General features: G+C 47.8%; 1 protein-coding gene across 7 annotated transcripts in view; it reads right to left on the bottom strand.

Moving 5' to 3' along the window:
* Positions 1-24975, bottom strand: part of MAP4 (microtubule associated protein 4) — a 159193-nt gene that overhangs the window by 71983 nt on the left and 62235 nt on the right. For all 7 annotated transcript variants that reach the window (XM_051610991.1, XM_051610986.1, XM_051610984.1 and 4 more), the window contains exon 4: positions 22426-22491. In XM_051610991.1, the coding sequence (XP_051466951.1) occupies positions 22426-22491 (66 nt within the window). The remainder of the gene's footprint in view (positions 1-22425; positions 22492-24975) is intronic.

Below are 24975 nucleotides of genomic sequence, written 5' to 3'. Positions count from 1 at the left end.
ATCATAAGCCAACACTGATCCCCAAAACAAGCTGCCCAGAGGGAGGGAGCCACTTGGGGGACTAATACAAATATGCACAGGGCCAGGAACTCTGCAGAAACGTTAATTTAATCCCTCTTCACATCCAGCCACCTGGTATCAGCAATTCCACCCTTGGAGCCCTTGGTGTTTGCCTGCTGCTTGGACTCAAAATGCCTTGTTTCTTTTGACCTACATATTTTGGCACTTTCACTCTTTCCCTGCCTGCTTTGTATGAGATGCAGAAGAACCATTCAGAAGTGACAATATACATTGTCACTCCTGAAACACAGCAATACTTATTTATAGATGCACACACATATATAAATATCTCTCTTCTCCTGCTTCCCCAGCCCCGCTGTGGGGGCCTGCACACAGAACTCCCCATGTGCTGCTTCTGCAGAACGAGATCTTGAAAATGTAAATAAGTGCTTAAAATAGAACATTCCCCCTCAGCATCACAGTCATGTTTGTTTAATGCTGAGATTATAGCCTGTTTCTCAGCCTATGTTCACACACATCATGGTGACCTACTTTCTGCTTTTAAAATCCCACGGCCGAGCAGGGAGCTCACACGAGGAATCAGAAGCAGTCAGGAGAAATTTATCTGCCACGTTGGTAATAGTTTTATGGCCATTAATTCCAGCTAGTGTCAAACTAATGACATGAGGGACATCAAAGCATGAAGCCATTTACATAAGACTAGAAAAATCTACAGTTCTGTTCCTATTTATTCAGGAAGGTTCTGCTTAGGGAAGGAGAAAAATTACTTCTCTTTGGAAATCATAATTTACAGCCCTGTAAAGAGACAGTTTTCCAGGAGTTTTTAAGTCGCCCACTAAGGAGGTTTTGGTGTTTTGTGGTGCTAAACAAACCTTGTCAATACAATCATCTCTCTGTAAAACTACCCAGTAAGGTGCCTTCATTCATGTGGACAAGCCCCTGAAGACTGAAGACAACCAAGAGCTCACCAGGAAGGAAAAGCTGCTGGATCTGGGATTTGCACAGGAGCTCCTACCAACCCACCACAGACCCAGGATGGAAAGAAAACAACCAAATGGTGACTTGGGTCTCTGCTCTGATATTGAATTTTCTCACCTAGATGTATTTCACAGTTGGGTCTGGGGCACATGGCTCCAGCAGAACTGCTGATCCTCCTGCCTGCTTGACACTAAGTGGACTGGACATCTCCAGGGTTGTCTGGAGACCTCCACGGCTCATGGAGCTGCAGGGAGGATGCAGTGAGGGCTCTGCAGGCAGCTCTGCAGGCAGGACAGACAGGGCTCCTGCTTTGGTTTCATCTGAGGAAAAATACAACAGTGCACAGACACTCTGACCTTGAAACACAGCTGGGCAAGGCCACGGCCCCACGGCTGCAGGGGGCATCTCCTGCTCCCGAGGGCTGCAAAGGGGCAAAGTCCCTGCCACTGACAACCAGCACCCCTGGAGCTGTAAAAAAGTGGTGCCTACAGGTAGGGAGAGGGTGACTGCCAAGCATGTACTTGGGGAAGCAAATTCAGATCTCCCAAGGAGTGTTTTTGGAGGTTTGGCTTGAAGCAGCACCAATTCAAAGGTCACAGACTCCCAGATGGGTTTGGGTTGGAAGGGACCTTAAAGGTCATCAGGTTCCAACCCCCCTGCATGGGCAGGGACACCTCCCACCAGCCCAGGCTGCTCCAAGCCCCATCCAACCTGCCCTTCAACACTGCCAAGGATGGGGCAGCCACAGCTTCCCTGGGCAACCTGGGCCAGGCTCTCCCCACCCTCACAGCCCAGAATTTCTCCCTCACATCTCATCTCCAGCTCCCTCTGCCAGCTGGAAACCCTTCCCCCTGCTCCCATCCCTCCCTGCCCTTGTCCCAAGCCCCTCCCCAGCTTTCCTGGAGCCCCTTCAGGCACTGGAAGGTGCTCTCAGGTCTCCCTGGAGCCTTCTCTTCTCCAGGCTCAACACCCCAACTCTCCCAGCCTGTTTCCAGACATCTTGTCCTGGATCACTGTGCTCCCTTCACTGAAATTTAGGGCTGAATCATGTTTATGAAGCCACCTTTGCAGGACTGTAGGTGCTACCTAGAGAGAAGAGCAGCCCAAGTCTCAGCCAGGATAGATCCATGGAACCTGGTGCAGCCCCTGCACAGCAGCAGCAGCAGCAGCAGGGACAGGAAGGCCTTGCCCCTCCACACAGGAAAGACACTGGCAGCCCTTCTGAAAACCTGACTGAACTGCCCAGCTCAAAGGATCAAGTGAAAACTGTCAGAATGCAGAAAGGGGTAAAAATTAATGTAATGGGAACACTTTGGGTGAGCTTTGTCTTTCCTGTGTATTCTTTGGCTTTTTCAGAAGTCATGACAGACCCTTTCAGTCACCAATCAGCTACAGTGTGCTCAGATTCTAAACTTCATCAAATCCTCTGTCCTTCAGAATTAAATTTGTGAGACTCAAGACCTTTCTCACTACATTTTCTAAGAGATCCCAGGTAAACTGCCCAAGTCTACAACAAGGATGATGCCACATGCTCCTGCAACCTCCAGCTGCCCACAATCCTGAAGAGCAAACAGTAATTTAAATATTTCTGCAATCGTGCCTTCAACAGCAGGATGTCTTCAAGGTTAACTTCCAAGCAAATCACTTTAAGGAACAGCCTAAGGAATAAAAGGGACACCAACTGATGCAAACTCTAAGACCAGCTCCTCTATAAGCAACACAAGCCCCACACCTGGGAGCTGAAAGCCTTGATCAGCTTATTTAGGTTGCCTTTCAACTGAAGGTCTGGCCAGGAAAATCTAACCTTCCTCAACTCTCTGCTGCTGAACTGGGCAACTCTAGTTTGGATCTTTTAATGGTTCTGTGGTTTCCATTCATGGTGCATCTGAGATGGCTTTAGTACAATACCATATTGCATTAAACTATCTGAAACATCAAGCACTAACCACACACATGCCGAATTCTCTTTCATTTTTTAAGCAGAGTCAGTCATTCGGGTTGTAAGACTGGGACTGATCACTCCCTAAAATCTTGCCAAACTGTTTTCACGGGAGTGACATTTTGAAAGCCAAGCTGTTTGTATCAGTGAAAAACAGGAGAGTGTTAATACAGGAGATGGAACATCACAGATTTTCTAGACAAAGCATGAAAGACTTGGGTTAGCTGAAAGCAAAGTATTTTTATCTGCAGCCAGGGGAAATGTTATGGAAACTGGAGACACAAGGAAATGACACAAAGGTAAATAAAGAAGTGGCTAAGTGACAAGGGGCAAGGCAATGGCAAAAGGGGAATTATCTTGCTGGAGGGACATAGTTACTAGAGTCAGAAGATCAAGAAACCAGAATAACTCAGGCTTAACGTTTTTATTCTGAATCTCAGAAATTGGAAAAGGTTCTGATGAAATGAAATAAAAATATAAAGTCAGCAAATGGTGTTAAAAGATCAGTGGAGCTGGGGAAGGGGCTGGAGCACCAGTCTGAGCAGGAGCAGCTGAGGGAGCTGGGGGTGTCCAGCCTGGAGCAAAGGAGGCTGAGGGGAGACCTGCTGGCTCTGCAGCTGCCTGAGAGGAGGTTGGAGCCAGGGGGGTCGGGCTCTGCTCCCCAGGAACAAGGGATGGGACAAGAGGAACCAGCCTCAAGTTGTGCCAGGGGAGGTTGAGGTTGGATCTGGGGAACAATTCCCTCCTGGTAAGGGTTGTCAGGGCCTGGCCCAGGCTGCCCAGGGCAGGGGGGGAGTCCCCATCCCTGGAGGGGTTTCCAAGCCCTGGAGATGGTGCTGAGGGACATGGGGCAGGGGTGGCCTTGGCAGGGCTGAGGGAATGGGTGGACTCCACGATCTAAAGGGTTTTTCTAACCAAAACAATTTTGTGAGTGTCTTTTATGATGCCATCCAGGAAAAACTGAGTGATTTTGAGTACCAGAATGGTGGACAGGAGACAATGTTTGACATAATGAAATTCAAGGTCGAGCAAGGGACTAAAACAATGAACTTGCAGGATTTGTGCCATGAACAGGGAGTCCACAGGGAAACCAGGCTAAGCCTCCTAGAGAAACGCAAGAAGACCAAATGGTATGAGGCAAAGAGCCAAGAGAAGGCAGGAGTCTCCCAGGTGAGGGGTGTCTGTTAGAGAACAGGGGACACTAATGCCCCATGAGACCACAGCAAAGATTTCTCCAGCAAAACAAACCTGAGACTCTAATCAGCACCCTGGGATAAACAATAGAGAACTTGGGACTAGAAGATGAACAACAACATTAAAACATTATTGAATATCATGAAGAAATGATAAAGAGTTTAAATGGTTTAGCTCAGAAAACAAGAAGGAAAGGGAACAGATTCTTCTCTGTGAGTTTGCTGGGGTAACTGCTGGGGAAGTGGAAGCACTTCAGAGAATCACAGAATCACAGAATCTCAGGGGCTGGAAGGGACCCTGAAAGATCACCCAGTCCAACCCCCCTGCCAGAGCAGGATCACCCAGAGCACATCACACAGGATCCAGGCGGGTTTGAATGTCTCCAGGGAAGGAGACTCCACAGCCTCTCTGGGCAGCCTGTCCCAGGGCTCTGGCACTCTCACAGCAAAAAGGTTTTTCTGATATTCACGTGGAACCTCCTGTGCTCCAGTTTGCACCCACTGCCCCTTGTCCTGTCCCTGGACATCACTGAACAAAGCCTGGCTCTGCCCTCCTGACACTGCCCTGAACGTGTCTGTAACCACTGATGAGGTCGCCCCTCAGTCTCCTCCAAGCTCAAGAGCCCCAGCTCCCTCAGCCTTTCCTCATCAGGGAGATGTTCCACTCCCTCCAGCATCTCTGTGGCTCTGCCCTGGGCTCTTTCAAGCAGTTCCCTGTCCTTCCTGAACTGAGAGGCCCAGAACTGGACACAACATTCCAGAAGTGGCCTCACCAAGGCAGAACAGAGGGGGAGGAGAACCTCCCTTGACCTACCAACCACCCCCTTTCTAACCCACCCCAGGATCCATTGGCCTTCTTGGCCACAAGGGCACATGGCTGGCTCATGGTCATCCTCCTGTCCACCAGGACCTCCAGGTCTCTTTCTCCTACCCTGCTCTCCAGGAGCTCAGCCCTCAACCTGTCCTGGTACATGGGGTGGTTCTGTCCCAGATGTAAGACTCTGCACTTGCCCTTGTTGAATTTCATCAAGTTTCTCCCCACCCAACTCTCCAGCCTAAGTCCTCAACTTCAAACCAATATTTGCACAGAATAACTGCTTTTATCATTCCCACTGTATTTTCTTGTATGGAATTTAGAAGAAACTTTCTAAGTAACCATCAAGGAGCGGCAGCAGTGAAACAGCCATGAGCAGAGCCAGGAAAACTCACCTTTTTCAAGGTGTTTGTTAAAAAAAACAGCCCTCTACCTACACTAGTTGGGAGCTGGGTTTGGTTACCCAAGAACACTTTGTCAGCTTCCTGCTCCCCTTTGTAGTGTTACTAATTAAACAGACATATTTCAAGTTGATTAATAAACACCTTCAGTGTCCCAATCACCAAGAGTAAAGGTGGCAGAGGACAGTCTGGGGACATCCCAGTGTGCAGCCCTGTGGAACACCCTGTGAGCAGAGACACAGCACTGGGCTCAGCACTGCAGACCCCCAGAGCGTGACCCCAACACTTGACTTTGTATTTCATCCCCAGAAAATCCCAACCAGCCTTTTCAAAATACAATTTGTGCCTTAGTTTCCCAGCAGGATTGATGACCTTCATAAACAAGGATTAGAACGGACAGGCTGGGTCAAGTTATTAATCATGTAATTTTGGGCTATAACAGCACATGGAGTAATTCTGGGTTGTATCAAACAGACCAGGTTGTATTAACTTAATTGCATTTGAAAACCTGCCTTCTGTCACCACTGCAATTCACACTAAATACACTGCAAACAGAAGTATCCCATGAAAATGAGTGAGGTGCTTGCCTGCGTGTTAACTGCATCCCTGTGACAGTATGTCTCCTTAAAATGTGTATCTGGAGGGATCTGTATTTTTCTGTGGTTAAACAGCAAATGGAAAGAAGTCTTTCAGATCCTCCCCATGATGTTTAAGATTGTCTACTCAATTAGTCTGCAAACCCCCACAACATCATATAGTTTTCCATCTAAGCACAGCCTGTGGTTTGTAGAACACATACATATTCAGAGCAGAAATGGCTCAACAAGTGATCAGCTCTAACCTACTGAGCCAGGCCAGTTTGAAGGACATAACCTAAAAGGACAAGAGTGCCAAGGTGGTCTCAAGAACCAGCACCTCTATCTTTTGCACAGGGTTTGGCTCCAAAGACTCTCTCACCTTAACCCAAGAAAGGTTCATCCCATCAACAACATCCCATGGTCAATCTATTTAACAAGTCATTCTGGTCTCCAGTGTCTGGTGCTCTTCCCCTTCAACAATATTTGCTTTAAAATGCAATTGAAGATTCCCTGTGTTTGTACGTGGGTTGTCTCTGTGCTGTGAGCCCCGACTTCAGCTGGAGCAGTGGCAGCGAGCAGGATGTGGTCCATCTGAGCTGGGAATGGTGACAGTGTGACACCAGAAGGTTGAAAATCAACCAGAATCCTGTTTTATAGCCACACATCAGTAAATAACCAGCAGAAGTTCCTGTTCTCAGACACAGACACCATGTTCTCACAGACACCCTGGACTAAACTGAATAGCCCAGTTTGTGTTATCTGCACGTACTGGAGATGAGAAGCTTGCTGTCTGCCACCAGAAACACCCCTGGACTTCATACCCAGCAGCACACCTTCAACTGGCACCAAGGAAAGAGATTTTAAAGCACAAAAAGCTGTGTACTGATTTAAGGCAGGAGAGGTGGCACCATATCAAGAACCCAGACACCTCTAACCCTTCTCCTCTGCCAAATCCCACTCCCGGGGAGCAGTTCCTGCAGCCCTCACGGGTTGCTGAGGAGAGCCAGGGCAGCTTTCAGTGCAGCCACAGCCCGGGGCCTGAGCCCTGCCAGCTCCTGCCTGGGGAGCCACAACTCGAATGCCTGGCTCAGGAAAGCAGAGTTCCCCTCCCAGTCTTCCCACTGACTCCCCATGTGGCATCACCATTAACCACCCAAGCATTTTCCTCTTGAATCTGGGAAGTAGCCACTTAACATTTCAAGTTTCAATCTGCACAGAAACAGGGACTCCAGAAGAATAAAATGCCCTTGTTTAGTCCTGGAGACATCTCTGAGGAAACCACCAACCCTGTAACATGCTAAATCCCCAGCAGATCAGCTAGAGCAGGGAGAGACAGCAAGTCCAGCCAGACTCCTTGGTTTTTCAGGAAGCCAGACCAACCCGAGGGCACAAAAAGCTGACTTGTCACAGAGAACTGCACACAATCTTCTTCAGAGCAGACAGGGCAAATACAGCGAGCTCTAGTTACAAGGAAGAAGGCTGAATAACAAAATCAGTTACATGACAAAACAAAATTAAGCCTCCCTTCCAGATAATTTCTTTTTGGGGCTGAATGGTGTTTTGTTCACCTCCCAGAGTCTCCTGGCACTCCTGTGCCTTGCTAAGTCACTTCTCATTTCACAGCTGCCTACAGCATCCATTGTCTCCAGAAATACCTCCAGCCCCAGAGCTGTATGATCACTCTGAGGGGAGCTGTTAATCTTGCACAGTTCAACAGGCATTGATTAAATGCAAACAGCCAGATGCCTGTTCAGAAATTTCAATTTCTACCCAGTCATCTCCAAGAAGCAGCTGATTTTGCCATTCCCTGCTGCAAAAACGAAGTGCAGGACTGATGGGAGCAGCCCCTGTTCCAGCACCACAGCAGCTCCGTGCTGGAGGCACCATGAGCCTGCCTTCTGCGGGGCAGCAGCAAAGAGCAGCTTCCAGGGAGGAAGGACCAACCCTGACACATCAAAGCGAGCTTTTGTCACATGGCATGAAGGACAGGAGATGCAGCACAGTGCTGCTCAGGGGAAAGGGGAACAGGGAGAGCAGCTGAAACCTAGAATTGAAAGGTCATAGACTGCCAGATGGGTTTGGATTGGAAAGGACCTTAAATATCGTCAGGTTCCAACACCTCTGCATGGGCAGGGACACCTCCCACCTCCAAGCCCCATCCAACCTGCCCTTCAACACAGGATCTCACCACCCTCACAGCACAGAAATCCTTTCCAGTGTCTCACCTAAGTAAAACCAACTCTTCCAGTTTTAATCCATTTTCCCTGCTCCCATCCCTCCCTGCCCTTGTCCCAAGTCCCTCCCCAGCTTTCCTGGAGCCCCTTCAGGCACTGGAAGCTGCTCTCAGGTCTCCCTGGAGCCTTCTCTTCTCCAGGCTGAACACCCCAACTCTCCCAGCCTGGCTCCAGAGCAGAGCTGCTCCAGCCCTCCCATCATCTCTGTGGCCTCTTCTGGCCTCTCTCCAACAGCTCCATGTCCTTCCTGTGCTGGGGACCCCAGACCTGGACCAGACCTACAGGGGGGTCTCAGAAGCAGAGGGGACAATCCCCTCCCTGGCCCTGCTGGTCACAGTGCAGGTGAAACAGCCCAGGATATACACTTTAACACTCACCAAATGTGACACTTTGCATCCACAGCCTCCAAAAACAGGGCCATGAGCCTCCTCTGCAGTGTTACCCAAAGGGAGGAGGGACCCATTCAGATGGGACCAGGCAGAGCTCTCTGAGCCAGGAGAGGACATCAGGATCTTGAGTGTCCCTCATGCCTCGTTTTGTAACTCTGGAAAGCTGCACAGCTTTGCTTTTCTGGTACTCATTCATCAATAATTCAGGTAACTTTTATGCTACACCAGACAAATGACCAAGCATTTTAGAAACACAGAGTTCACTGCAGGTAGATTTGGCATGTTATGGGTTGGAACTGGCAATAAGCTGCTGAAATTATCCCAAAACAGCAGCAAAAAGGGGGTTTACTGATGAGCCCATTTCTAATTTCTTTATTTTTCTGTGAATTGCTAATGCAAGACTAAGTGCATTTGTTGAAAAACATTTGAATAGAAAGTAGTTTCATGGGTTTAACAAGGAAACACTAGTAACCAACCAGCTTGCTAAGCATCTAAGCTGCATTTCCCTTTACTCAGCCATTTAGAAGACACTCATGAGCACTACCAAAGATCTCCTCTGTCTCAGCCCCTGTGCCCAGATATGTTTCGTAACCACAAGATTTTCTTTTTCCAGAAAAGGTCAGATTAATCCAAGATTACCCTTGGTACTAGTCAGCAGGGCTGAAATGAGGATGCTGTGATACTAACAGATGCAGCATAGCTATAAAAGATAAAATGCACAATATAATCAGCCTTACCCTATTTTCAGCAATGGGACTGAAATGGAAGAAGATTAAAGAGCTAAGGCCTCTGAGTGAGCTACAACTAGAGCCTGGATTAGGGAAGTTTCCTGACTTTCCTATTTAGCACATGTCACACGACCTCTCAAAGCCACCCTGAGAGCCCAGCACACAACTCCTGCTGCATGTTTTGTAAGCTGGATAAACCCCTATTCAATCAGTTGTTTTTACCAACAGAAGCCCCAGGTTTAGGACAGGAAGAAGGGGTGAGAACAGGGAGAGGTGAGGACAGCAGCCTGGAGCAGTGCCGTGTCTCACACACCCACCTTCCCCTCCAGTGCCCAGGGAGCTCCTGGCCACCTCCTGCCTGTGCCTCCAGACCCGCCACGACCCAAGGGTTCTGTTCCTATTGGCTTTTTGCTCTTGGCTCAGCAGCTTAGCCCTGGGGCTTGGCCACGGTGCTAACTCAAAGGCAAATACTTAACTAACTGATCTATGAGGAAAGAGAAACTCTTCTTGTTAAGCTAAATAATTAACCTGATCCAGTGAAAAGTTGATAACAAAGAATTTAATCATAATCATGGAACGGTTTGGTTTGGAAGTGTGGGAAACGGTTCTTCTTCTTCCCCACATCAGTCTAAACAAAATGCCTTTGAAGCCAGCAAAGGCTTCTCCTGATCATACCCAGCTAAGGGACCAAAACCAGCCCTGCTGCCCAAGGACAAACGACAGCAGAACAACAGATGTGGCACAAGGCAGGAAGGACGGGCAACACGTTATGCACTGCCCTGCTAGTTACCGCCCTAACCCGGGACTCTTGGATGCCGGCTGGCTCTGGACAGCGACACTGATGGGACAGGGGGTCACGGGGGTATAAAAAGGTGGCGAGTTCCGCAGGTGGGACCGAGGCCTGCTCGGACATTCCTGCGTGGGACACCCCCCTGCTGCAGAGCCTGGTGCAGGACCCTGCCTGCCTGCCCCGGGGAGCCAGCCTGAGCCTGAGCAGGGAGCGGGCCGGGGTTCTGACCCCTGGAGCACCGGGGCCTTCCCGCAGCCCCCCCAGTCTCATTTTGCTGCCGGTTGCCAGGGAAACCAAACCGCTGCCAAGCCACGAGGGGCTGCCCCCCCAAACCATGGATTTCAGGATCCTGCTGTAGGTGCCTGCTGCTCTGCCTCGGGGTTGGAGCCTGCCCAGCCTGCCTGCTGCTGGGGGGTCACCCCTGTTACCAGGAAGCTGCCCCACTACGGACCTGCTGCCGAGCCCTGCCAGCTGGAAAAGAAGCCTCATCCCAAGAGCTCCAGGCTACGGAAGGGGGAACACACACACAGCCCCAGACACACTCTCTAACTTTCCTTCCGGGCTCACCTCCTCCCTCCTTCTCCTTCAATCCACAACCCTCTCTCAGAGAGGCCTTAAGAGCTCGTGACAGGAAGGGACCTTAAAGCCCACCCAGTCCCACCCCTGCCATGGGCAGGGACACCTCCCACCAGCCCAGACTGCTCCAAGCCCCATCCAACCTGCCCTTCAACACTGCCAGGGATGGGGCAGCCACAGCTTCCCTGGGCAACCTGGGCCAGGGTCTCCCCACCCTCACAGCACAGAATTTCTTCCCAATTTCTCACCTAAATCTCCCCTCTTCCAGTTTTAATCCATTTCCCCTCATCCCATCACTACAAGCCCTTGCCAAAAGTCCTTAAGTTTCACCCTGAGGTGTGCTTTACAGTGCTACTGTTTGGTTTTATTTTCCCTTGACAAGTCTCTCTGGCACAGAAATTGAGTAACCTAAAGGGTCGCTGCAAAAAATTGTGCTATAAGCTGTCTGAATAACAAGAAAAGAACCAGAACGTTGTCTGAGGCAATAAAGAGGGAGGAAAAAGAAGAAACCATCTTTTTAACCTGCAGTTCAGCCCAGAGAGACAGGGAATTTAGAGGGAAAGTGGGCAGTGCGATTGTAGGCTAAAAACATTCTCTCTCTCTGGATGATAAAGCAGGCAGAAGAAGAGATCCATCTTTTTTGCAGCAAGTAACTCCTCCTGCCTGCTTCAAAAACTCTTTTAACCACTCTGCTTTAAAAAGGCTGTTTCCATGCCCAGCCATTTACAGGATGATGTGGACAGACCTCAGCCTGGTAAGCAGAGTTCTGAGAAGCGGCAGTCAGGTCGACTTTGGGTAAAGGCTGGCGAACCTGAAGTACAAACAGGAAAAAAAAAGTTCACATTTTCTATTAGGTATTAGTCCCAAAACTCCTTCAACACTTCTAGAGCACACCTCCACACATCAGCTGCTTTAAATGCATTAATGAGATACTAAATTCAGCATAGAAGCTGAAAAGCACGTGGGTTGAATATTTTAAGTAACAGCTACTTGCTCAGGAAATTCAGGCTTTGTAAGAAACAAATGAATTCATCCAGCTGTCAGATGCTTGCTGGAATGACTCTTAAACACACTAGAGAAACTAAAGGTTTTGTACTAACAGTCTTCCAATCTCACTAAGCCTCCCCATAAAGCTGTTACCAGCCTTCATACATATGTACTGCTTCCTGATAAGCTTTTTTATTTTCTGTTCCACGAGGCAAGTCAGGATACATTCCACCTTCAAAGTTCAGAAGTGAAAAGCAGAAGCAGCAGCTTGCTGGGAAAATACCACTTAAGAGAGACATGGCCATGGCAACAGGATTTTCTTTTAATAAAACGGTCCCTTTTTTTACTTGGAGTCATCACTAGAGCTTTCAATACATTCCCAGTAGCTGGTACCAACTGGTTTGTGAGGGTGGGGAGACCCTGGCCCAGGTTGCCCAGGGAAGCTGTGGCTGCCCCATCCCTGGCAGTGTTGAAGGGCAGGTTGGATGGGGCTTGGAGCAGCCTGGGCTGCTGGGAGGTGTCCCTGCCCATGACGTGGGTGGGTCTAGATGATCTTTAAGGTCCCTTCCAACCCAAACCATTCCAGGATTCTATGATAAACCCTCTCATCAGAAGGCTCCTGTTACCCAACACACATCAGACACAGCAGATGTCTCAGATAATGTGGATACTATATCTATGATGAAGTGACCACCACCCAGCTCCTTCTTGCTCAAAAGCTGTATTTCATCCTTGACCTTCATCCTATGACTTCCCAGCCTACAGTCCTCATGGCCAGCAGGAGCCATTCATCCCCTTACTATTGCATTTGGGAAGGTCACAAAGTTGAGTGGAACACTAATTAGAGGCCTGTTGTGCCAGGAAATAACAACACTTATGTGGAGATTAAAAAAAAAAATCAAAGAAGCAAGAATATACAAAATAAAAACTGTGCTCCTGCACATCCAGAATCTTCTAAAGAGGTTGTTTATGCATCTTCAGAAGTGGCCTGGTTTTTGTTACAAATATGTATGAGCAAGGATGCAAATTCTGATGTAGTTCTGGGCCCTGGGATTCAGAAACGATCCTGGAATCAAAACAATTTGCCTGTCACTGCCTCACAAAGGGCTCAGGGACTGACTTGGAGCTGCCTGTTGTCAAGAACATTCAGAAACCCTCTAAACAAAGACAGGAGAGATGAGCTATCAGTCTACAACTACCCACACTGGAAGAAAAAGGGTCAACATTTTGTTTGTTTGAAGTTCATTGAATTTAACATAGAAATAAGGAAGTGTTTGGGTGTTTTCTTCTTTGGGTTGGGTTTTTTTTTTTTAGTGTGTTTGTTTGTGTTTAATAAAATTAACATTTCTGGTAGGAACTATACGGAACTTATCCCAAGAAAATAAGATCATTTTAAACCTTCAGATGATGAAAGCAATCCAAATTAGGTATTTATGGCAAAAAAGTGATAGGTCTGGCATGGAACTGCCTCGCTGAGGACCACCATGTGCTGCAGAAATGAAGGCAGAGCTCAGAGGTCCTGCCTGGTTTTATGAAATCCTCAGCAAAACACAAGAAGCCTCAGAAGTACACTGAACAATTAGGCTTCTTTCCACTAAAATTTAATCTGCAAAAAAAGGTTGTGTTAGTAGCAGTTTGCTCTTCCTCCCCCACACTAATACCTTTCCCCTATTCAATCTTCCAAAGTCACAGCTCTTCAATAAGTTATTCTCGAGGTATCTCAGACCCATCCAGTCACTTCAAGGTGCAGATGAAAGCAGCATTCTGAACTGAACATTCACAGAAACACCCAAAGTCTTACCAGAAAGAAGGATTTAGAAATTTGGTAGCAGAAGTGACTGCCTTTTGGAGCAAGCTCCTTCTCTGTGGTCAATACACACCCCAATCACTTGCACACGAGATGGGACCATCAGAGATGCGGGGGAGCAAGAGAGACTGGAGGACTGAAAGCTCTGAAATGCAGCCATTTCAGCCCAGACCTGCCCTATTTTCATGCCCAGCTGCTGCAGGACATTTTGCATAGCTAAAGAACCATTGTTAGAGCAGCTCACGGTGCACCTTTCCGGTTCATAGGAACCCAAGCATCCCACATTAAACCAGAGGTGCTGCCTTAATAAAACACACATTGAAGTGACAGATCCGTGCCCTGGTGAGCTCCTGAGTCACCTTGCCCAGTGATCTGTCTGTCCCCTGCACGACACCCTGCCAGGCACTCAGCCATGTGAGAACTGCAGACCTTGCTTTAACCCTGGGCATGGAGAGGGCTCTGCAGAGCCCTGGGGTTTCCTAAGCAAAGTGCTGTGCTGAACATAAAATTACCCCCCCACCTCTTGTGTTCCCAGGGTCTGTAAGTGTTTTCAGCATCTGGAAAGTTTCTCTAAGCTTCCTGAGCTGCTCAGGAGTTGTGATTATGCCAACTGCCACTCTACTACTCCCTTGCCACCACAGAAAGCCACCAAGGGCCTAGAGTCGAGAGAGCACCAGCTCCTCCGAGCCCATGAGGGGCACAGCACAAATCTCCATCCTCCAGGGGGAAGCAGGACATCCCACCCTGGCACTGCCTCTGCCTCCCCCCAGGATCCTCACCAGGAATCAGGGAGCACAGGGGGAAACATCCCCCACCTCTGCCCCATCAGCTGCCAGAGCAGCTCCATCCAGCCGCCCACCTGAGGCCTAAAAATAATCACCCCAAACTAATCAGACACACACACACCCCCCAAACCTCTTAGTCATGCTCATCAGAAGAACCCAACAAGCCTTCTGAATTATTCAGTTTGCTGCTTTTTTTAGACAGAAGCAACAGGAAACACAGACTGTCCCTTCAGCCAGTGGAGCAGCCCCGCTCTGTGGAGCCTCCAGAGCTCTCCCCAAGGATCACGAAGTATAAAAGCCTCTGGAAATAAAAACTTGCACCAAATGGGAAGTACACACAGTTGAAAGAGGGAAAAAGAGCTTTAATTAGACAAGCACACCTTTAAGTGCACTGTTTACAAGATACTAAACACAAGGAATGACTTTTTTAGGGGTTTTGCTGGGGTTTTCGGTTTGCTTTAACTTTGTGCACTAGCAGCTTATTCACCAGCAAAAGGGAATTAGTTACCAAACACACAGCAAGGCTGGACTTCAGGTGAAGTGGCAGCTAACTGCCCCCACTGCAGCCACCAGACACTCAAATACTGCTCAGTGGACATGACCATCCCCACAGACAGGCCATTTTTCTGTGAATCCGCACAAAATGAGGCATCTTCAGCCAGAAAGGTGCCCTGCTGCAAACACCAGCTCTGCTGCACTAGCTAGTTCACATGTGCAGATTTTAAACACCTTGTAAGTTCAACATGGAAATAAGAATCCATCCCACCCACCCCAGGTTCAGTTTTTATTCCTTGAGCACTGTAGGAAGACAATTTCCTTCTGTTTCTGCCCACCCTCCTCCCCCCACTAACAAAATCATACGGCTGGTTGAAATCATTTCCATTTCAGTGTGTTAACTAAACTGAACCTTTGACAGATACGTTTTCAAACATCTGCCCAGGCAGCAAACTATTCCAGTTTAAGCCTCTCTCTCTTTCAGAGATGACAGGTTAATCCAGCACATGCAGCTATCTGCAAATATTGGCTATGAACAAGCAGCACAACCCAAGAAGATTCTCACCACAGTACAACTACTGAGAGGTTAGTATGAGATGTTTATTAAGGTGATTTATTGAACAGTGATACACAGCTTCACATCATACAAAGCATTGGAATCATTAGGAAAAAAAAAGTCAGAAGTGATAACAGACAAGCTTGTAAGCATAAGAAAGTTCTAGTAAGTTCTGCAAAGATTTCACATCATCTCCCAGGGCTGGAGAGAGGGATGGGTAACATGGGATTTAGACAGAGGAACACATCTGGTAGCTACCTGGCTTTCTGAAAACAACATCTGGATAATGAAACACAAACTCCTGCACATTCATTTACTGCTCCGAGTTGTCAGCAAGATACATGTACATTTTCTGGGAGTGACAAAAGATTCAACACTCTGCATGGACCCACCAACATCCCCTACCTCCCCCTCACCAAACTATCCAGCCTCCCAGGACGGGCCCCTTCCCGTTCTGCCCCAGGAAATGCCAGTGTGGACACTGCAGAGCTTTTGGCATGAGTCCTGCAAGGAAGGACCACCACACACACCCAGAAACAACCAGCTCTCCTCTACCCACAGTTCACATTCACATTTGTAAACCTAATGACATTAAAAATCAACAGGCATTAAAAAAGGGTGTGGGGAACAAAAAAGAGTGGTAGTGAAATGGAATGAATGAGTCATGTTAGCAGCTGAGACAGGGACTGAACCCCAGGGGTGCCCTTGTCTCCAGGCACAGTCTTTGCCTTCTCCTGCTCAGGACAGGGCTGTTCCTGGGCAGGTGACAGGTGTCCAGCCCGTGTCACCAAGCAGGGGGTCCTGCACCAGGCAGATCCTCACAGCTCCCCTGCCCACCTGGTGGGCAGAGCTCACCCAGCCAACTGCCACAGGTGCCAGAAACCCCCTCCAGCCAGCCCTTGAAAGCATTATTGCACTTCTACAAAAATAAAGCATCTGTGGGAGGGGAAGAAAGTCTAATATTCTATTCATCTGAAACCTTCTGTTACTCAGCCTGAAAATCTCTCTCTGGAATTATTCTCTATTTCTAGGGCACCACTAGTTAAGCCCACTTAAGGCAAAAGGTGAGAGAGAACGACTTGTGGAACCAAGTGAAAATGCTTCCAAACTGCCTGTGATGCTGCCTTGCTCCAAAATCAACCCCATTAAAAAAAAAAAAAAAAAAAAGCTACAAAGAGGTCTTAAAGAATAAAACCAAGAACACAACAATCTCCCTTCATGGTAAGACCCAAAAATCCCCCAAGAGGAAAGCACTTCATGACAACCAGGACAAGCTCCTCTCCTTGCATCCCACACTCCTGCTCACATCTCACCTCTTGCTGGGAATGAGCAGGAGACCTGATGTGAAGAACAGCTAGAGGAACAGCCCTGGGTGGCCCACAGACCCATGTGAGCGGGGCTTTCCACCACCCCCAAAAGCTGGTGAGGCCTGGGAGGCTTGTCAAAGGTGGAGGCTGTTGGCTACGTGCAGCCACGTGGCACTATTGCCAGTAAAACCAGGAAGGCACAGGGCAACCCATGACAGCCTGAGTCCCACACACCATTATTGCTCTGTCCTGTTGTACCTCAGAGCCAGGATCTGGTCTCACAGGCTGCATGGTGGCTCTGCCAGGTCAGCACATGGGACCAGCATGGGAAGAGCCCAGCACTGGCATCCCAGTGCCTGCAGGCAACGGGGCATTCTCAGAGATGACAACTATCTACCTTAGAGAAGGCAACGGGGCTACTTGCTCTAAAATTGGCACCACAAGGATGTTGGCTACTAACGAGGCTCTGAGTGGTGGGCACAGCAATCAGCTGCCACCAAGGGGGAGAACAAAAGCTGCAGTCCTGGTGCACATCACTGAACAGGCTGGTTACAGACAACCCATTGCAGCAGCTCTGGACACTGGCACCCTGGGCAGGGAGCATGGGAGATGAAAAAAAACAAAGAAACAAACAAAATCAAGACTTGCTGGTTTATGATTTCAGGGAGATCTTCAAAGAAAACCTTCTGGTGGCACTAACAGCAGTATTCCTTCAAGGTGTGATCCTCTTCCAGGAAATCATTAGCAGACCAGTATCATAATGCAGTGATGGGCACTAGCAGGGTCCTAGGAATGTTTTGGTGCAAGCTACTCTCTTCACAACAAGAAAATACCTTTTTTAGGCAAGTGAAGGTCTTAGCGTGCAACTTTTGGCAACCTTAGACTGGCTTTGGGTTCAACTAAATCCTGTACTTTAATTATCAGGTGTTGTCGGCAAAGTCCCTTCAGCAACACAACACAACTGTCCTCAAACAACACATTCACTCCCCTACCAAAGCCCCAGCTGAGCTTGCCTCAGGTAAAATACTAAGTTATCTCCCTACATTATTTTCTTCTTTTACATTTTATCTGTTGAATGGCAGTAACTTACACTTCTGCGTTTGGAAACCTTTGCAGCTTTAGGGAGGCAGCAGGAATTGCAATTGACTTGCTGGAGCTCCGTTCAAGGTTAAAACAGGCCCATTCCTTTTGGTGTTGCTGGAAACTGTCCCAATTATTTCAGTATAGATTTAACAATTTTGTCCTGGATCTTTTGTTTCTCTCAGGTTTTCAAGGGACAAGTTATTTTTCATGGCAGGTAAAAATTTCATCCAAGGCTGCCATTGCCAAAGTGAAGCTAAAGGTGGGAAGTTTAAAAAGGCAATTTTCTTTCTTGCTCCCCAGGCTTGCAGGAAGCAGCAAGGCAGCAAAGCAGCTTCCTCAGGCAGGAATCTGGGGGGCTTCTTTCCTTTATAGCCCCAGTTGATGGCAAGTGCTTGAACCCCATAATACACCCCTCTCCAACCAGAGACAATCTGCCTGTGCCTCAGGAAACATGCTTTTTTCCTAAGCTCAAGCCTGTACAATAAGTGCTACGATGTGAAAACCAATGTTTTGAAGAAGACAACATTATTAAAGATAAAACACCTCCCATGAGAAGGGTTCAAAGCAGCAAGGATAAAGGCAGGTAAAACTCAGCATTATTCTACAAGGCTGTGGTGAGCACGGGGAGAAGGGAAGGGAGCTGCAGTCATGGTGGACCCATCCACTAGGAAAGCACAACTTTCCAATTGCACCTCAAACCTTCTGTTATTCAGCATCCATGAAAAAATGGAAAAAAAAAAAAAGGATAGAAATTAAATTTAAAAGTGGTTGAACTGAAAATGGAGCCGTAGTTACGGTTTTTAAATCGGTGGGAGTGCTGAAGTAGTGCAGTTCAAAACCATCATGCACGTTTGTGCTTACACAAAGGAAGGTTTCAACAAGCACTGCAGAGCAGAGAGGGAGGAGGAGAAGGGCTGATCGGCCGACAAGCACAGCTGCCCTTGGGTTTCTTCTACACGTAAAGTCCAAGGATGTAAAGCAAGAGCTCTGTAAAATGCTGAAGATTTTAGAAGTGTAATGGCAGGTAGAAAAGTACACTGGTCTTGTGTCAGTGGCAGCCCCAGTGTTAGGAGACAGTCTAGGCTTCTAGGAGGAGAAAATAGAAGAGAGGAAAAGAAGTAGGAGAGGGAAAGGGGAGGGGGAGAGGGGCAAAAAAGCGCAAGTCATTAGTAAACATGAACAGTCAGGTAGCACTCTGCACAACAAGCAACAGTTCATCTAATGCAGCCAGGAGATTTGCCAAAAGCCAGATTAGAGAGACGTGGAGTTTTGCTTTTAGAAGTGTCTGAAAAGCCACGGGCTGTCACGCCATGGCTCAACATGGTGCCACATGCAGAAACTCACTGGGCTACACCAGGATCAATGACAAATTGCCATGGAGAGAGCAGCAGCCTGGGATGCTGCTTAAAAGCCCAGTTTGCACTGAGAACAGTGACAAAGTGTTATTGTGACCCAGTCTCAGATGGCAGAACAACAAACAGGCTGGCTGGAGAGAAAGTCCAGCTAGGGAAAGTATGGACACGGGAGAGCAACACTTCCCTAGGTTACTTCTCATCTGCCAGCAAGTTAATGAACAGGCTCTTGGAACATGAGGTACCTAGATTAAACCCTGATCATCCTTCATGGATTTCTTTCTAGAAATTTGTCTTTTTAAAAATATAAAATTCCTTTGACTTCGAGGCAAATATCCTGCAATAAGGAGTTGCAAACATTGCACCGTTTGAAAATCACGCGGTTTTTTTGTTTTGCTTTAAACCTGCTGTTAGGAGCTCTGCCAAGCACCCCGAGCCCTTGCGTGGTGGCAGTCAGCAGTGAGCTCCTAACTCAATACCTGCCCTGGTGCTCAGAAGCCCCTCCCCATCTCTTCTCACCCTGGCTGGTTCCCTTGAGCTGCCCCAGATGTGCAGTTTCCCCCCCACGCTGCACCAACTGCTCCTCTCTCAGCCTTATAAGGAAGAACTGAGTCCAGAGAGAGTTTCAGTCTCTGTGCTGAGCACCCAAGCCAGAGCTCTCAAATTCTCAGAAAAAAACAAACCAAAAAAACCACCCAAACCCCCACAAGGCAAATAAGCAGTCGCCACATGTGCCTGAGGCCTGCCAAGAACTGAACCCTGGGAGGAACTTCCAGTCTTTCCCTTTCCAGGGAAGGCAAAGGGGTGCGGAGGGGCTGGACCCAAGTAAACAGCCAGTGTCAAGTCACCTGCTCACATCTTTGCATTACATTCTGACCTGCTGAACTGCACACCTCCCTGCATTGGTGGTTAAAATACATTACTGTTATAATACTTACAATAACCATAATGCAACAGTTAAAATAGGGGTTTGCCCCCGACCTGCATTAGCTTTGGATTTATGCCCCAGCAACTGTACTCGGGAGCGGGGCAGGAGGCAGCACAGGCTGCCAGAGCAGCACCCAGGTTTCAGTCCTGACTCATTCTAACCTCTGCATACACAGACACCAGATGTCTGCAGATAACGTTGCACGAAATAAGACATTAGCAAGTCATCACCCTCTTTTATTTGACAGGAGAAGGAATCCTGTGCAGTGATGCTTCCTGTGAGCCCAACCTGAGAAAGAAGCAGACGCTGGGATTTTCTAACAGATTAACATCTTCCCCCAGTATTTTCCCTCAAGTCTGCTTCAGAATCCATCTCAAACACAGCTCTGCTTTTAAATGCTCTCTCTCTAGCTCTTAGCACTGCTTGGTGTAGCAAAAAGCTGGTTTCCTCAAGCATCACCGTCCTTGGTCCTCGCTCGGCCACTCCCTTTTCCCACCTCTGCACTGGGCTCACACTGCACAGCCAGAAGAACCATTTCAGCTTCAAAAAGAGATGGATTAGGGAATAGATCCAGCTGAAAACAAAGAAGCCAGCCAAAAACTGAAGCTGGTTTAGGGCCAGGGACAAAAGGCTTTATTAAACACCACCTATTCAGAGTAGAACCAGACACTACTGAAGTCCATCACCTAGGCTGGAACAACTTGCCTGTAATTCTGCTGAGCATCAAGTCTGAAAAACCCTCCATTATCTGATGAAAAAAAAAATAAAATCAGCATTTCTCCCTTCCTCTCCAATGCCTAAACATGGGAATTTCAAGTATGCCACAGAGAAGGGGGCAGGGGAGTAGAGCCCATGAAGGAGCTGTGTTGTGTTACTCTGAAGCACCCAATTAACTTGATGCCTGTGACTCCCCATCCCTTGCCCTGCTGCTTCCAGCACTTTGATGTCACTTTCAGGCTGCCTGTCACAGGAAAAAAAAATCCAACTCTACCCCACAAAGATGAAACACATTAATAAATTAAAAAGCTTCAGATTCATAAAAGTATCTTTGATCAAAGATGTGAGCATTTAGTGTGTGAAGAATTAAGCCTCCAGAAAGCTCACAGTAAGTAAATCATAACATTTTAAAAAACAATTCAGAAGTTCAATTAAAAAGATCCATACCTGGAGTATCATACATGTGATTTTATTTCTATCTCCTTGTAGCTATGTGTATTTTAAAAAAAAAGAGGAAGGTTCAGAAGTGTTGTTAATTTCAGTTTTACATTAAATAATAAAAGATGCCCAGCTTCCTTTTGATGAGATTTACAATGGCAAAGTATAAAGGTCAAGTTTTATATTTGCATCCTTGATAAGAACATGGAAGTTGCTCACACTGCAAACAGAACTAGAGCAAAAAGGTGTCTTAATTCATCCCTGTCTCCTACTCCCACACACTCACCATTCTCTCCCAGATTTTTTTTTTTTCTTGGGGTTGCACCTATGGACTAGCAGGGATGCTAATGCTGGAGCTGCAGATCATGGACAGGGAGACCAAATAAATAGCTCCAGGGCCAGGATGAAAACAGACTTTTAAGTCTTTTATCCTGAAGAAAAGGGAGGTGCTGCAGGTGGCCTCTCAGAGTCCTCATCCTCAGCACAGAAAGAAAAGCCCCTGGCTCAAGCAGGCAGCTGCAGGTTTGTACTGCTCATCCTGAAGGGTTCAGCTGGAATTTGGTGGGAAAACCAATTCACAGTGAGAAAGATTCATACAAGGGAACTGGTGCTTCTCATGAAATGTGCCTGCTGAAAGAACACAAACCTCAACAGATGTTGGGCTGTTTGGAAAGATCAGTAATTTCCCAGATTCCTCACAAACGTGAAATGTTGGTCCACTTGAGTCATGACAAGCTTCTCACAGACAAAGTTATCCTCATGCTACTTGGAAAAAAGGCTTGGAGACCTCAATTCCAGCTCTGACAGGGCTAAAGCAAATATGAGATGTTTACAGAGGGGTAGTCTGAGGTGGAAGGAGAAGCTGCAGAATAAACAGCAGTGTAATTTCTGCAGCAGCTAAGAAGCAGTGAATGAAAAACCTGCATCAAAGGATGGTGAAACTCAGGAGAAACTTGACTGTCAGCCTGGTGAGGAACAGGAGAAGCCACACTCAGGGGTCAGGGCAGAGTTCAGCTAGGAATACTGTGAAGTCCCTGCAAAGCCACTGAGCTATCAGTGCCCTAGATGTTGCCCTCCCAGCAGTGACCATCACACAACGTCCCTGGAACGAGGCTTTATGCAAATAAGCAATTTCAAACCCAAAGGAGAAGGAAGTTCTGTTTTGTTTCAAATGCTTTGAAAAGATAATTAAAAAAACCAAACCCAAACCAAACCAACCCCCTGTGAAGAAATAAGACTCAAAAAGAAGATGCAGTTGGTCACAATCAATTTTTACTGCTCCAAACACAAAGGAAGTTGAGGTCTTTCCTTCAGACATTAGGCACGTACCTGGGTGGTGATCTTCTATTCCATGGTCACCATTTTCTACAACTGTTGGCCCAGAAGCTGAAGTATCTGCAAAAAATCAAAGGGAATGTTAACAGTGGATCAAGTTCATCTCAAGCCACAACATAGAAACAATACTGTGAGGACAACACTGGAATGTTATCAAACAGATAAGGGTTTTATTTCCCCCCCCAAAAAAAATCATTTTTGAAATATTAAAGCACCCCGATGGCACCGAGTCAGTGCAACGAGAAACCCAAAAGGAAAAACTTTTCAATCACAATCTAGTCCCATGAAGGAGACTCAAGGCATAACAACTAGAAGCTTCTTTACCTATTCATACCATCACTTCCACCTGAGTTTTCCCAAGGGGCAGCACCAGACCCCTGTGACTCTGGAAGTCCTTCAAGCACACAGTGCTTAGCCAAGCTGATAAACTTCCACAGTCTTGGTGGATCATGCTGCTGACCTTGACTTTGATAAGCCTTTTAGCACCATTTCCCATAACACCCTCACAGACAAACAAAGCATGGGTCAGACAACTGCACACTGAGCTGGATGGAGGCCCAAAGGGTGGTGATCAGTGGCACAAAGTCCAACTGGAGGCCAGCTGATGCTGGGGCAAATACTGTTTAACATCTTCACGGACCGGCTGGGAGAGTTGGGGTGTTCAGCCTGGAGAAGAGAAGGCTCCAGGGAGACCTGAGAGCACCTTCCAGGGCCTGAAGGGGCTCCAGGAAAGCTGGGAAGGGGCTTGGGACAAGGGCAGGGAGGGATGGGAGCAGGGGGAAGGGTTTCCAGCTGGCAGAGGGAGCTGGAGATGAGATGTGAGGGAGAAATTCTGGGCTGTGAGGGTGGGGAGAGCCTGGCCCAGGTTGCCCAGGGAAGCTGTGGCTGCCCCATCCCTGGCAGTGTTGAAGGGCAGGTTGGATGGGGCTTGGAGCAGCCTGGGCTGCTGGGAGGTGTCCCTCTCCATGCAGGGGGTTGGAACTAGATGGTCTTCAAGGTCCCTTCCAGTCCAAATCATTCTATGACTCTGACTGATGACCTGAACAGTGGAGCAGAGCACACACTCAGCAAGTCTGAAGGTGATACTGGGAAAAGTGGCTGCCATGCCGGGGGCTTGTGATGCCATCCAGAGGGACCTGGACAGGCTGGAGAGTTTGGCAGAGAAGGATCTCATGAAGTTCAACAAAGGAGAATTGCAAAATCTTGCACCAAGGGAGGAATAAGCCTGAGCACCAGTATAATCCCTGAGGGTCAACTTGCTGGAAGACAGGTCCTGCAGAAGAAGCCCTTGGGGTCCTAGCAGCCACCAAGCTGAACATGAACCAGCAACGCGCCCTTGCAGCAAACGTCAACAGCATCCTGGGCTGCAGGGGGCAGAGCACACCCTGCAGGCTGAGGGGGGTGATCCTCTCCCCCTCTCCAGCACTGCTGAGACACACCTGGAGTGCTGGGTCCCACACCAAGCTCCCCAGCACAAGAGAGATGGAGCTACTAGAGAGAGGTCACTGAAGGGTCACTAAGATGACTAAGAGACTGGAGCATCTCTCATACGAGGAAAGGTTGAGAAAGCTGGGACAGCTCATCATGAAGAAGAGAGGACGTGAACAAGCACCCACAAGGAAGCTCTTGTCAGTGGAGTTCAGTGTCAGAAGAAGGGTCAACTAGAACAAACTAACTGCCAAAATTGAAAGATATTGGTCCACTTCAGCTGTGCAGACAAAGTAGGGAAAAAAAAGGACCAGAACATTGCTCCAGCAGGTCCCAGGAGGGGTTTAGAGAAGGTTGGTTCAGCGTGGAAGACAACAGATTCCAAAAAACAGCATGTAAGACACTTAACCATCAAGAGATTGAGTCTATCTTGTCCTGACATTGTCAAGATTAAATCTGAAGAGGCACCAGGATATACCTACAGAACTTGAATAATGTGGCAGCAACGCAAGACCTGGTGATAAGCTCAGGCAACCAAAGAGCTGAGCCTAAATGTGGCTTTGCTGCCTGCTCAGTGGGCTGCCCTGGGAAAGCCCCTCTGCTCCCAGCCAGCTAACTCCAGGAGTGGGAATTTTGGAAGTTTCTAAAAATGCTGCTTGGAAACCATCTTTGGGAATAATTAATACATTTAATTAACAATTAAAAAAAACAACAAACAAACAACTAAAAAACTCAAAACACCCACAAAAACAAGTTAAAAAAACTTGCTAATGAAACTTTGTAGTCACCTTAGTCTCTTCGCTGCTGAGGGTCAGTCTCTACCATCACTCCCACAAACTGCTTGAGGAATTTTATCTATTTTAATTTACTGCCCTTGAGATCAGCCTATGGTCCCTACAGAAGCAGCTGGGCTGTGCTGACACCCACCCTGGGGCAGGCTGCCAGCAGCACAGGGCTTCTGTAGGAGACCATCACCATGAGAGGTGAATACTACAAGCCCATTTACGTAAATTAAAAATATCCTGGCACCAAGTCTTAAAATATTTTCTAATACCTTCTTAAATAAACTGTGCTTAATTTCTAAGCATTTGTCCCAATTTCCAGTTGTGAAGCAGT

Source organism: Apus apus, chromosome 2, assembly GCF_020740795.1.
Source record: "Apus apus isolate bApuApu2 chromosome 2, bApuApu2.pri.cur, whole genome shotgun sequence".
NCBI lineage: Eukaryota > Metazoa > Chordata > Aves > Apodiformes > Apodidae > Apus > Apus apus.
Note: the sequence above shows the minus strand (reverse complement) of the source record. Positions and strands in the feature narration are given on the sequence as shown.